The 13,783-nt window shown below is 47.0% G+C and overlaps 1 protein-coding gene across 4 annotated transcripts in view; it reads left to right on the top strand.

Moving 5' to 3' along the window:
- Positions 1–12,448, top strand: part of LOC128347548 (uncharacterized) — a 42,784-nt gene extending 30,336 nt beyond the window's left edge. For all 4 annotated transcript variants that reach the window (XM_053302500.1, XM_053302501.1, XM_053302499.1 and 1 more), the window contains exons 5-9: positions 782–856; positions 4,488–4,562; positions 7,318–7,407; positions 7,972–8,049; positions 11,877–12,448. In XM_053302500.1, the coding sequence (XP_053158475.1) occupies positions 782–856; positions 4,488–4,562; positions 7,318–7,407; positions 7,972–8,049; positions 11,877–11,977 (419 nt within the window). In that variant the 3' untranslated portion in view covers positions 11,978–12,448. The remainder of the gene's footprint in view (positions 1–781; positions 857–4,487; positions 4,563–7,317; positions 7,408–7,971; positions 8,050–11,876) is intronic.
- The last annotated feature ends 1,335 nt before the right edge of the window (positions 12,449–13,783 follow it).

Genomic DNA, 13,783 nt, shown 5'->3' on the forward strand with positions numbered 1-13,783 from the left:
AGGTCTCCGTAATACATACCAGGTTGGTGCCTTCATCCAGAATCAGATCATGGATGGTTTCTGATTTGTTCTGGACCAACCTGGCATTACAGAGGAGCAAGGTGAGGTTCCAAGGGTGGTTGGTTCTGCTCCCCAAGGTCAAAGAGCTGGCAGGACAGCCGGAAGGGGAAATAGCTATTAGATTTTTAATTCCCCTTCCCCTGTAACAGCCTGCTGGCCTCCCAACGTTATTTCTTCTGTTCCCCACTACTACCAAAATTGCCACTTCATAATCAGTGGACGTGCCCCCGTCTCCCCATCTCCAGGTAAGCCCAGACACATTATAAAAATATCTTACCCAGGACTAATTAAAACAGAAGCCACACCTTTAAATACACACCCATATACAAATTCTTTGGCCAGGAAACCTGGCCCTGGCCCTCACTGTCCCCCAAAGTGGCTCCCCAAAATGGGTGACCCCCTTTGGTGTCACCCCTTCAGTGGTGACCCCACCAGTGGTGGGCCCGCCGCCACTGGCAGCACCCAAAATAGTCCTAAGCAGCAAGCTCTAGGCAGATGGGACTCATTATAACCTATTAAATTCCATGAATGTGGTGACTTAATTGATATTTTCAAAAATCACATAAGACAAATCACATCCCTGGACCTGGGGCCAGGACATCAGGGTGGGTTTCTGACATGGAACATGTTCCCACCTACCTTGTAACAATGCTCCTGCATTCATAACAGCAGGAGAGTGTTTCATGATTCTGTTCAGTAATTTTGCCTTTCCCTCCATTAGAGCCTGTTGTGCAGCTGATTTGGGGGAATGAGGATGACATCTTGGATAGGGCTCTAATCATCGCTGTCTTCATCTGTAAGTAGATGGTGAATGTTTTTTGAATGGTGGTGAAGCAGGAGTCATTGACAGTGGACTCTGAGGATGTTACCATGGTACAGGGTTTCCTGTCAGCGTTCTCCCTGCCCAGGGGCAGTCCTTTCATGAGGCAAGGTGAGGCTGTCACCTCAGGTGGCAGACTATTGGAGCACCAGGGTGGCAAGATGTCCCTGACTGCTGCTGCCAGTGGTGCAGCACTTTGGGATTGATCTGACCCTTGCATTTCTTCTCACACTCCTTGCTTAGTTTGCAAGAAGGACGAGGAGGGAAGAGGGAACTGCTACCATATTTATCTGCATCTAAGAAAAGGTTTTTACCCAGTTCTTTCCTGATAAATATGGTGTGTGTGTGTGTTAGATTTGGAGTCCTCTTTCTTATGGGTAATCTAACCTCTATATTCTAAGGCATCATCTTACATTCAGAGTCACCTTCTATTTGGGTAAATATGGTAACAACATTACAACCTCCTTCCCCCACCCCCGTGTGCCACTTTCAAAATTTGCAAGGTCCGTTTTTTGAGAGGAGGCTGGCCCCACCAGAGGGTTGAGGAAACAAGGCAGCATCTGCCACTTTGTTGGAGCTGGACTTCCAGTTGCATTGACCTTTTGCACCAAAATATGACTACTAGGGGCATTGGGAGTAGAGATAGTGAGTGAGGGTCTCCCTAGCTCTTCCTATCTGTCTCTGCTCTATGACCCCTGATCTGACTCCTTCTCAGGCATTTCCTGTGATGAGTCAAGAATCCCTTCCTTTCCTCTTAGAGAGCAGATGGAAACATCTCTCGCTCTCCCTACCTATTATTTGTTCATTTGTTTGTTTGTTTATTACATGTATATCCCACTCTCAGGTCTCCCTGGTCCTGGTCCAACACTCTAACCACTAGACCACACTGGCTCTATGTAGTTCTATAGATTAGGACTCGGTCTTTCCTATCCAAAGTGTACTTCACCAATAAATCTACTTAGTATTTTAATCCTACAAGAATCTCCATGTGTCTTCTCTAAATAGCTGCAACTACTCTGTAACTGGAGTGGGTAGATTCTTTAGTGCTCTGCTAATTAACTGGGGGATAAAAATTACAACCCCCAACACACCTTGCCTCAAGGACCATGTTATCCTGGGCCACCCCTCCTCCCCTTCTCATAAGCAATACAGGCATGAGAGGAGATCTCTCTCCAGCAAGGAGTGAGTCTGGGTGCTTTGCCCCAGCCATCACAGACAAACGTACAGAGGTGCTCTTACCCCTGGACTTCGGGGCCAAAGTCCAGGGCCTCCACAGCCCCTGGGGGCCCCCAAATCCTCCTTAGTCTGTGGAGCGTGGTGTGGTCGCCTGGCACAGCATGTTGACGCTTAATTTGCATGGGAAGGGGGCCTCCAAAGGTCTTTAGGTCCAGGCTCCAAAATTACCTAGGTGCACTTCTGCAAACATCCACACAATTCAGAGGGCAAAATGAGCTTTGTTTGTATACACCTCTTTTAACAATATTGTTATGCTGTCTCCAAGAGAGCTGGTCTGGTGGTAGCAAGCATGAATTGTCCCCTTTGATAAGCAGGGTCTGCCCTGCCATTGCATTTGAATGGGAGACTACAAATGCCAGCACTGTAAGATAGTCCCCTCAGGGGGTGGGGCTGCTCTGGGCAGAGCATCTGCATGCCTGCATGCAGAAGGTTCCAAGTTCCCTCCCTGGCATCTTCAGGATAGGGCTGAGAGAGATTGCTGCCTGCCTGCAGCCTTGGAGAAGCTGCTGCCAGTCTGTGCAGACAATACTGAGCTGGATAGACCAATGGTCTGACTTGGTATAAGGCAGCTTCCTAGGTTCTATGTAATTCCTTAAGTGGTGAGGAGTTCCAGGGGCCCACAGCCTCCTAGATTCGGATTTCCTTTGGAAACAGAGCCACTGCAGACTAACTGTGTGTCTTGGTAATATTTGGCTGATTTACACAAATATACAGGGCAATCAGAGACGTGAAGGACGATATCCCCTCCTGCCAGCAGGTGGGTGCTCAGTATTCCCAGACCGTGCAACTGAGGCGGATGATGGTGGCAGGGGCGTCCCTCGCTTGCATGTAGGGGAGGGGAGAGCAGAGGCATGCCCCAGTGGGCAGGGAGGGGAAATGAACAGCATGCCTCAGTGGGGTGAGGAAGGGCAGTGGCAGTGGACAGCCGGGAGGAGGCCCATGGGGTGGTGCCTGTGGTGGTGTGCGGCTGGTCCTTGCTGTCTCCTGCTGTCCTTGCTGTCTCCTCCTTATGCCCCCATTTGAAGCAAGCCCTTCACCTGGCCTGATGGAAGTGCCACCCCAGGTTGGATGCAGACAGGAGGTCACAGATCCGTGCAGAAGTCAGCAATGGGTTACACTCTGTATTCTGTAATCCTATGGCTTCCGGTCTCGTCTGCTGTATTCCAAGTCCTCTCTAAAAAGCCATCAGCGAGTCTCTCCCCTGTAGCTACCTTGCTTCAGTTGCCTGTCCTTTTCACTCTGGCTTCGCACACACGCGCGCACGCACACCACCTTGCAGAGGAGGTGGGAACAGGAATGAGGTCATCCTATACCTGAAGGGGAAGAATGACAGTTCAGTCCCCAAAAAGCAAAGCAAAACCAATTTGGTGAGAAAGCAGCAAAGCAAGAGGTCTTGAGGCAGTTCTTTAGTATTGAAGAACTACAAGGATGTATTTAAAGAAAAGGTTACAAACAAATGTGAAAAAGCCTGCAGCTTAATATCAGCTGTAGCTCATGGCTGAAGAGAGAGACCCAAAAAAAACCAGCCATCTCTGGAGAGACAAATGGAGACCAACACTGGGAGAACAAAGAGGGGAAGAGTCCAGCACTTTTATTCATGAGCCTAAAATCTCCACCACCACTAGTGGTCACTATGAGACATTGCATCTGAGACCTGATGCTGCCAGGGTCCTAGTGCTAACAATACCTTCCCCTGAGTCTCTACCAGATGGTGGGAAATGTGTGCCTTTGTCACATGCCTCTCTAGTGACCTTTATAGGATGGGAGCCATCTAAGATGAACTTCAGCTTTCCTGCATATGTTAGATTACAGTTCCCATAACCCCGAACTGTTGGCTGGAGGGCTGAGGTTTCATAAGCTTGACTTAGAGCCAGTAGCAAAATATTCTCCAAGCTTCCTGGCCCTCCATGTAGTGCTTAACTGACAAAAGAATAGCCAGCCAACTAACTACCCCAAACTCACAACCATATTATTTTTCTGTCACACCATCCCACCATTCTTCGAAGTGGCTCACCTGACTGCAGGTAAACAGTCTCTATCTAAATAACTCTTGAAAACTCTCCTTACAAATCCTAAGAGAGAGAGCCTAGTGAAGCTCCTCCAGGAGGAATTCCAAAGCCAAGGGGCCATAACTGAAAAGGCCCTGTCCCTGGGCTGTCTCATAGAACCTGTCTGACAGGGTAATGGCAAGTGTATGCCCCTGGGTAAGCCGGCCCTCTTGCTAAATTAGTTTGAATAAGTCTATAGGTTTCCTCACCATTCGAAAACGTACAAGTTACTTCTACACACACACACACGGGGGAGATTATTGTATTATTTTGTTCAGTCATTTAGCTTCCGCCACCACCACCACCTCCATTTCACTTTTCAGCAACCATTGTGAAGATCCATCAAGCTCTTCAGCAATCAATTATGTCTGGTGTCCGAATGATCCGCTCTGCATTCTGTAAGTAAAGTGTGAATATTTTTTATATTAGCAATAGCAATAGCAATAGCACTTACATTTATATACTGCTCTATAGCTGGAAGCTCTCTAAGCAGTTTACAATGATTTAGCATATTGCCCCCCAACATTCTGGGTACTCATTTTACCGACCTCGGAAGGATGGAAGGCTGAGTCAACCTTGAGCCCCTGGTCAGGATCGAACTTGTAACCTTCTGGTTACAGGGCGGCAGTTTTACCACTGCGCCACCAGGGGCTCTGTAGTATTAGTCATGAATAGTAGATGTGGGCGTCCACAGGGGAGCAAGGGAACAGTTACTCCCCTGGATTCATAGCCTTTTATGCATTTAGAGTCTATTAACATATCTAATGTGTACATTTGTATGTATATACTCCCCCACCTGGGGGGGGCGGGAATCCTTTGGATGCCCCATATAGTAGCTTCTGACTGACAGTGTATCCGTGGCATAGGCTTCCTGACAGGGCCCCCTGCAACCAACAATCCAGCCATGAGGGATTCTCTTTCCAAGAAGGAGTAAATTTGGGTACTCTCCACCCCCTCCATCATGGACAAAAATCCATATGATTCAGAATCCCAAACCTGGCCTTGTTTCAGCACCTCTGTAACAACTGCTACCAATCGTGGCTGACATCCAGACTAAGTTACTCAGTCTGCTCCTCAAGAGTTATTCTAAAGGACTACTTAATATCAATAGGACTACTCAAGAGTAATTTAGTCTGGATTCAGCCAATGATCCTCCTCCTCCTCCTCCTCCTCCATAAAATTGTTGTTTACATTCTGGCCTTGCTCCAAGTTGCTCAGAGACAGCATATTCGTTTTTTCAATTTATAGGCCACTTTTCAGTCAAAAAGGCCCACACTGGAAGGTAACAAGAGCAAATAAAAAAACAAAAAACAAAGAAGTCAGCGCATGCAGCATGAAAAGATCAAGCAGCCAGGTGGCTGTGGGCCCTCCCAGGATGCTTGTTCCCCAGGAATTGGCAGGCCTGGGAACGAATCACGAGGTCCTTGTTGGGAGGGCGCAATGCCATGGAAAATGAAATTGGGCAAAGGTGTGCTTTTTAGATGGCCCATGAACCTGATGTTGTGGCCATTGTAGACAGGCTGACATACTGAGGAAAATTACTCAAAGTAGCCCCTTTGGAATTAAAAGGATGCGTTAACTCAACAACTGTTTGTGCAATGCTTCAGCAGTTGCACAGGAATACTCTTGCACAGCTGCACTGATGTTGTTTCTGACCCACATAACAGTACAGGTCATGGCCCCACCTGCCTAATGCCTATATAGGCCACCACTACCTCTTTTACCAATTTCATTTATTTTCCATCCTGCCCTTCTTCCAAGGAGCTCAGGGTCGTGCACATTTTGGGGGAACCTGGGAGGAGGGGAGGAGAATTCCATTTCCAACAGAAGTGTGAATAGAGAAATCCTGTGGGGTGGATGGGTAGAGGGTTATCTCACACTCAGCAGAGCTGGACACTCTTCCTGGAAACTCCCAGTTTCCTTTCTTAGGTGGAGCAGTCAGTGATGGTTAAAGGCTCTTTGCTTCCACACAAGTGTGGCAAGGTGTGCAGTGGTGAGAGTGCTGAACTAGGACCAGGGGACCTGAGTTCAAATCCTTCAGTCATAAAACTCACAGGGTGACTCTTCTGGCCAGTCATTCATCTCACAGGATTGTTGTGAGGATAAACCATGTACACTGCTATGGGCTCCTTGGAGGAAGAGCAGCATATCAACGTAAAAATACAATAAATATAAAGGATTAAATAAATTGACACTTTGACTAGACAGCCTGATCCCCTCGAATGGCTCTTTCTTCACAGGCAGTCCTTCCTTCCTTCCTTATTTATATACCTCCCAAAACTTATGTCTCTGAGTTGAATAAAATAAAATAAAAAAGCCGTACACATTAAAATGTTAAAAGATTAAAATACTTTACAATTTAACACAATGTTAAAAACTCTAAGTCTAATTAAAAGCCTAGGTGGACAAATGTGCCTTTTAAAACATTGTCAGAGATGGGGAGGCTCTTATTTCAGCAGGAAGCGCATTCCAACGTCTCGGAGCAGCAACAGACGAACTGGTGGCAACTGCAGATGAACCTCTTCAGATGATCTCAATAGGTGGTGGGGCTCATGGCAAAGAAGATGTTCTCTTAAATACCCAGGGCTTATGCTGTTTAGGGCTGCATAGGTTACAACCAGCACCTTGTATTTTGCTCAGAAACTTATCGGTAGCCAGGGTAGCACTTTTAGTATAGGAATAATATGGTCTCTCCAAGATGACCCAGAGACCAACCTGGCTGCTGCATTCTGCATTGCAGTAGTCAAGTCTGGAGGTTACCAGCATATATGTACCAGTTTTATGAGGTTGTTTATGTCAAGAAATGGATGCAGCAGGTGTATAAGCTGAAGCTGATAAAAAGCACCTCTGGCCACCACCTCAACCTGGGACACCAGACCAGGGAGAGTTTTGAATCCAGAAGTACCCCCAGACTGAGTACCTGTTTCTTCTGGGGAAGTGTGACCCCATCCAGAACCGGCAGATCAAAACCTTTCTACTTGGGACGTTTGCTTCAACTGGTCATGGTGAGCTTGTGTCTCTCTTCAGGCCAACTCACCTCTCCTGATTGACTATGGGTTTCCCATTTCCCTCAGACCCATAAAATCCTCCCCGTTGCAGGGGGAGACTATTCTAGGGTTTCATTCAGTCCTTTTGCTTTCCGTCCCATTTCAGCAACTCTGAATCAAGAACTCAATGAGAATCTGCCCTTTGACACTGTGGGTGCTTTCCCTGTGATGGTTTGGGCCTTCAGTCTATACAGAGGTAAAAAAGCAGTGAATGTCTTTGATGTGGGGGGCAGGGATTGTTCCTTACGTGACAGACTGAGATTCATGGGCTTCTTTTGCAGGGAGCCACCCCACACAACCCAGGCATCAATGGCTTTGGTGTCCTGCCCATTTCCCCAAGCATCATGGACCAAATCCATATAATTCAGTGTCAAATGGGTCTCATTTCACGTGTCCCTCTTTAAAGGCATGGCCTTCTAATTGTTCATAAAATTGTAGAATGTTAAAGTTGGAAGGGTTCTTGGAGGTCATCATCCACACCCTCTCTCCAAGAGGATTGGCCAGCATCAATGATGATGATCCCATGTTGATTCCCACAAGAACCCCATGAGACAGTTTAGGTGGACCTTTCCCCTCAGCTTGTGTCCCTTGGGAGGAGAAGGTGTGTGTTTCTTCAGTTAATCTCTGCCTCTCACTTAGCCAGAGCTCCTTGTCTTTCAGATGCATAAAGCCTTCCCCTGTAATAAGGGGGAATTGTTCTTAAAGTTCCTTTCTCATATTTTCCCCTTTTCTCCTATTTCTCCCTTAACATCCATGGCAGCATACACCGATGTGGGCTTCAAGTTGTTGGCCACGGCTTCTGTTCTGATGGTGACCCAGGTCCTCCTCCTGCATATCAGTGAGTAAATTCTGAACGACATTCTGTCCTGCTTGCCCAGGAGGCAAAGGGCCATCCGCAGGAGGAGGGAGAAGGGAAGAATTTGACTCCACACCAGTCAGAGGCAGAATGAGGCCCCCTTCAGACATAACGCGGAACCGTGGATCCAGTGGATCCGTGGTTCTGTGCCACCGCTCTCCCGTCTGCATTTGGACTTTGGGGAGAGCTGCCTCTCTGCAGTCAACAAGACTGCAAAGAGGCGGGGAGATGGCTACGTGGGCTTCCTTCTTGACAGAAGGACAGCCCGCATAGCCAATCGAGCCAGAGTGAGGGAAGAGCATCCTCCCTCAACTCCAGTTCTGTAGGGCTGAAACTGTGGGGCCAGCATTTGGATGTAATGCTGGCACTGCAGAAATGGAGTTCAGGGAGGGAAACCGCAGTTTGCTTTCCCCCGCAAACTCCATTTCCCTGAATTTGGATGTGCAGGTTAGGAAACCGGAAGTGAAGAGACTTCCAGTTTCCTGTTACGTCTGTATTTGGCAGGATCCTTTAAGTACCTCTGAGTCCACGCTTTCTCTCCTGGTCTTCCCCTCCCTGCCTGGAGAATGGAAACCTTCAAAGGTCAGCCTTTGGGCGTTTGACATGCCTCCTCTGCTCAGGGCCAGATTAACATAGTAGCAAATGTAGCATTTGCTACGGGCCCCGCATTTTCTAGGGCCCCGCACGCCTGGCTTGAATGTCTGCCCCTTCTTTCTGCTCTCTATTTGGTGCTCTCTGCTGACTATCCTCATTGCCTGCTGCTGCCCATTTTCATCTCCGGCATTGCTCACCTCGCTGGAGGGCGTTTAAGCAAGGTCTTCCTGGCACCATGTTGTTGATTGGGTTATCTATTATGTTAAGCAGCACGGGAGGGGAGTAGTAAGAACAACAATAGGAACAGATAGCTTGCAAAGGGGTCTCAAAGATAACTTAATCGCCAGGGAGTTGGTTCTTATTTGTTTAAACTGTAAAAGTTTTTAAAAACATACACAGAGAGAGTAAAAGAAATAAAAGCAGTTTAGATTAAAAAACAACTAACTAGGAAGCTAAAGAAAATGCTAGTTGAATGTTGCCAGCGTTTTCTGACTGACTGGAAGAGGGTAAAGATAAACAATGAGAATGTGTACCTTTAAGAGGAAAAAGAAAGCCGGAAGTAACCCAGATGCACGGCAAGAGAAGTCTCAAAGTTTAGTGGATCAATTGAGGGGAGCTTGAAGGGAGATTATATTATGGACTTGTTAGGTAAGGTCACTTATATCCTCCTTTAGTATCTAGTGCTGTTGGGAGGGAATTTGTGATCATTGCTTTTCAAGGAACTGCCAAATTTAAGGTGAGCTCCTTTTCTCTCCTCTAGAACTGAATAACTACTGCTGCCAACTTCATTAGCTTTACATTGGGATGCCCATTGAAATTGTCCAAAGATAAACGGAGGCTGCAAACCTAAACACACTTACTAGAGAGTAAGGCTCATTGAGTTCAGTGGGACTTACTTCTGAGTAAACATGCTTAGGGTTGCACTGAATGATTTGTGCATTTCCTCCTTTTAGTATTAAGCATGTTAGTGTAATTTAGATTGAAAGAGGCTGTACCTCCTGCCAAAAGATTGTCTTTTGGATACTTCTGTTTTCATGGAAGTTGCTCATCATAATCACATTCTGTTTTCATGGAAGTTGCTCATCATAATCACATTCATTTGCAATGCATCAACTATTTTAAATATACATCTGCTTTCCTGTCAGGCTTGCACAAGAGGTTAAACATATATTCTTAATATTGTCAAATGGCCCTTTTAATGTGATGGCTGCTGGGATCCAATATGTTCTGCACACATTGGAATCAAACATCCACTGTTGTGTGCCAAAATTGCTAATAGGTTCAGATTTCTCAAAGTACAGAATTCCTGAGAACCTTTTAATTTAAACATTCAACAACCCCACCCCCTTTCTCTTTGTGAAAATAACTCCAAAGGAGAACCCATGGTCAGGAGTCACAAAAGTGTGTGTGTGTGTGTGGGGGGGGGTGTTTTGCAAAGTTTGTTGACTGGCTGGCTCAGCTGAGTGGAGGCATGGGGCGGTTGGTGGGGGCGCACTAGGCAAATGAAAAGATTGAATTACTTTACTATGCAAGTAAATAATTTATGTTTCAATATTTATGTGCATTTTTTTAAATTTGGGGCCCCTTCATAACATATGCTACAGGCCCCACACTAGCTTAATCCGGCCCTGCCTCTGCTCCTGCTGAGTTTATAGTCAGTACTGAACGGAAGTGAAGATGTTGTGGGTGGGGGCATGGTGGGGTAGAAGAGGCTCTTGTAGGCTTCGGTTCCAGACCACTAGGGAGTACTTCAGGAACCCAGCCCAGGCCCCAAGGGAGCTTGCTTGGATAATTCTAGCCCTGGGTAGGGATGTGCCTGAACTGGTTCGGAGGCCATGCTGGAGGCCTCCGAACCAGTCCAGATCCGAGCCGGTCCGGCGGCTCGGCACGGAGGGGGGTTGTACCTTTAAGGGCAGGGGGGGTAGTACTTACCCCCCCCTTTGGCGCTTCCCCCTTTGGCGCTGTGGTTTTTTGTAAATTTTCTGCGGCAGCAGCGTTCCTCCCTGCCGCCCCTGCCCCCGTCGTTGTCCTTGCTAGCGTTAAAGTAAACAGAGCTGGTGGCACACATGAGCCCTTTGCAGCACGCGCGCTTGTCCTTGCCGCTGGCGCGCGCGCCACATACATCACACTGACGTATGTGGTGCGCGCGCGCCAGTGGTGGGCACAAGCACGCGTGCCGCAAAGGGCGCATGTGTGCCACCAGCTCTGTTTACTTTAACGCTAGCAAGGACAACGACGGGGGCAGGGGCGGCAGGGAGGAACACTGCCGCCCCAAGAACATTTTGGAAACTGCCAGCGCCGGAGGGGGAAGAGCGGTGGGGGTGGGGTAAGTATCACCCCCCCTTAATGAGAAACTCCCCCCCCCAGTGCCGAACCACGGGGTATCCGGACCATGCACACCACTAGCCCTGGGACTCTCCCAGGTTCTTATGGCCACACATCAGGGCTAGTGCTTTTCACTGCTGTGAGCAGGGGCTCTTAAGGCAGACTCTGATTTTGAGGTTTTCTAGATGGCAGTAAAACACAGTATAAACAGAGCTTGCAAATCAATGTTATAAGCCAAGAGTTTAAAGAGAATTCAACCCCACCTGCACATTCCTGCTGTCTTCTGGGATCTGATGGGGTGGTCCCATTGGAAGAGGGCTCCAAGTGTGATGTGCGCTGCGCCCCCTGCTGGCCACTTCTTGCTTTTTGAGATTAACTCAATTTGCCAGAAAAGATGTTGGGAAAGGGGTGAGTTAATCACGAGAAGCAGGAACCGGACAGCAGCAGACGCAGCATAAATCACACTAGGAGCCTTCTTCCAATGTGAAGAGATCGACCAGGTACTAGAAGAGATTGAGACTGTGAGCCCTTTGGGGACAGGGAGCCATTTTATTTATTTGTATCTCTGTAAACCACGTTGGGAACGTTTGTTGAAAAGCAGTATATAAATATTTGTCGTATTTGTATTCGTAGAAGAAAAGGCAGCCGGAATCTGTGGGAGGATCTTTGCGAGCTTATTTATAGCATATTCTAGTGCTGTCTAGAAAAACTCTGTATCTCTGGGTGGCATCGAGTAGCTGGCAGCGCCCTCTCCAGGGCAATCCAGGCATGGGATGGCCTCTTTCCCCTGAGAAGTGAATATGGATGCTTCCTTGACCCCTCTCAGCCACCATGGATAAAATCCATATGATTCAGAATGCCAGACAGACCATTTTTCATTCCTCATGCAGGTAAGAAGCCACATCAATGCTTGGAGTGCGGAAAGAACTTCAGAAAGCACACACACTTTGTTAGACATCAGAGAGTGCACAATGGTGAGAAGGCAAATTAAAGCTCAGGCTGTGGAAGGAGCTTTATTCAGATTCATTTCTGGAATGTGGACAGTCCTTTAGACAGAAAACACCAGGTTTCATGCTCTGCCCTCTGCATTACTATCTGGGAGATTTCATCGCTTACCTTTGGAGGAACGTCGGTGTATTTGTGGTTCAGGAGAAGCAGAAACTAATGCTCATATTCTATCACATTGTAAATTACATCAGGAGATCAGGCAATGCTTTATCTTGCCCAAAGTGTCTAAATTGACAGACCAATCAGATGATTAGTAAATATGTTACTTTGAGTCAGGGACTCTTATGTCTCCAATACTGTAGCAAGGTTTTGTTGTATTGCCTCTAGAGTGTACAAAGGGGAAAGACTCTATGTATAAGTTTTATTCTGTATTCTGTATTTGTATACTTTGTACTTTGTATTTTGTATTTCTTGTTGTTTGGTCTTTGACCGTAAATAAATACTACTACTACTACTACTACTACTACTACTACTACTACTACTACTATACCACCACCACTAGTGCAAGCATAGAAGTAATTATGCTAGAGGTTTTCTGATCAATCAAGATTTGATAACCAGCAGAGAATCCAGACTGAGGAGAGAGTGTACAAATGCTCAGGGGTGAGGGGTGGGGTGGGGGGCAAAAACTTTCCATTTGCATCCAGAGTGCATTACACATCAGGAAATGGGTGAACATGGAGAGGAAATTTCTGTTGGAATCAGCCTCCTTCCAAATGCCAGAGTAGTTTTTGAGAGGGTGGTGACTGACCAGCTCCAAGTGGTCTTGGAGGAAACTGATGATCTAGACCCATTTCAAATTGTCTTAGGGTGGGCTATGGGGTTGAGATGGCCTTGGATGGCCTGATAAATGACCTTTGCCAGGGAATTGATGGAGGATGTGTGACTCTGCTGGTTCTTTTGGATCTCTGAGGCTTTCGATACTATTGACCATGGTATCCTTTGGGTTGCTGGTCTTGTGGTAGCAAGTATGACTTGTCCTCATAGCTAAGCAGGGTCTGCCCTGGTTACATATGAATGGGAGACTGGAAGTGTGAGTACTGCAAGATATTCTCCTCAGGGGATGAAGCCGCTCTGGGAAGAGCTGAAGGTTTCAAGTTCCCTCCCTGGCTTCTCCAAGATAGGACAAGATTTTTTTTTTTAAATTAATAGGACAAGATTTTTTATTGAACCAACAAGATAGGGCTGAGAGAGATTCCTGCCTGCAACCTTGGAGAAGCTGCTGCCAGTCTGTGAAGACAATACTGAGCTAGATAGACCAATGGTCTGACTCAGTATATGGCAGTTTCCTATGTTCCTATGCCTGAGGGATTTGTGGACGGGAGGCACTGTTTTACAGTGGTCCCACTCCTATGTCTCAAATTTCAAATGGTGGTGCTGCTTGGTGACAGTTGCTCTTCTAAATGGGAGCTACTATATGGAGTCCCTCAGGGCTCCATTCTGTCACCAATGCTTGTTTTTAACATCTACATGAAACTGCTGGGTGAGTCTACATTTCCCACAGTGGCCCACACCAGATGCCTCTGGGAAGCCCAAAAGCAGAAGATGAAGACACCACCCCTTCCCTGCTGTTGCTTCCCTGCAACTTGTATTCAGAGGGACTCTTGCCTCTGAAATTGGAAGTACCCTATAGCTACACACCTTTCCCCCTGAAAAACAGAAAGGATTGTGACTGTCTTGAAGGAGTGTTCTTTAAGATGATACATTTCCCTCTTTTTTTCTTCAAGCCCTCCCACTTTTGCCACAGAATTCCATTACCTCCACCCATCTGCTTGTCTGTTAACCTTAA

Source organism: Hemicordylus capensis, chromosome 2 (genome assembly GCF_027244095.1).
Source record: "Hemicordylus capensis ecotype Gifberg chromosome 2, rHemCap1.1.pri, whole genome shotgun sequence".
Classification (NCBI taxonomy): domain Eukaryota; kingdom Metazoa; phylum Chordata; class Lepidosauria; order Squamata; family Cordylidae; genus Hemicordylus; species Hemicordylus capensis.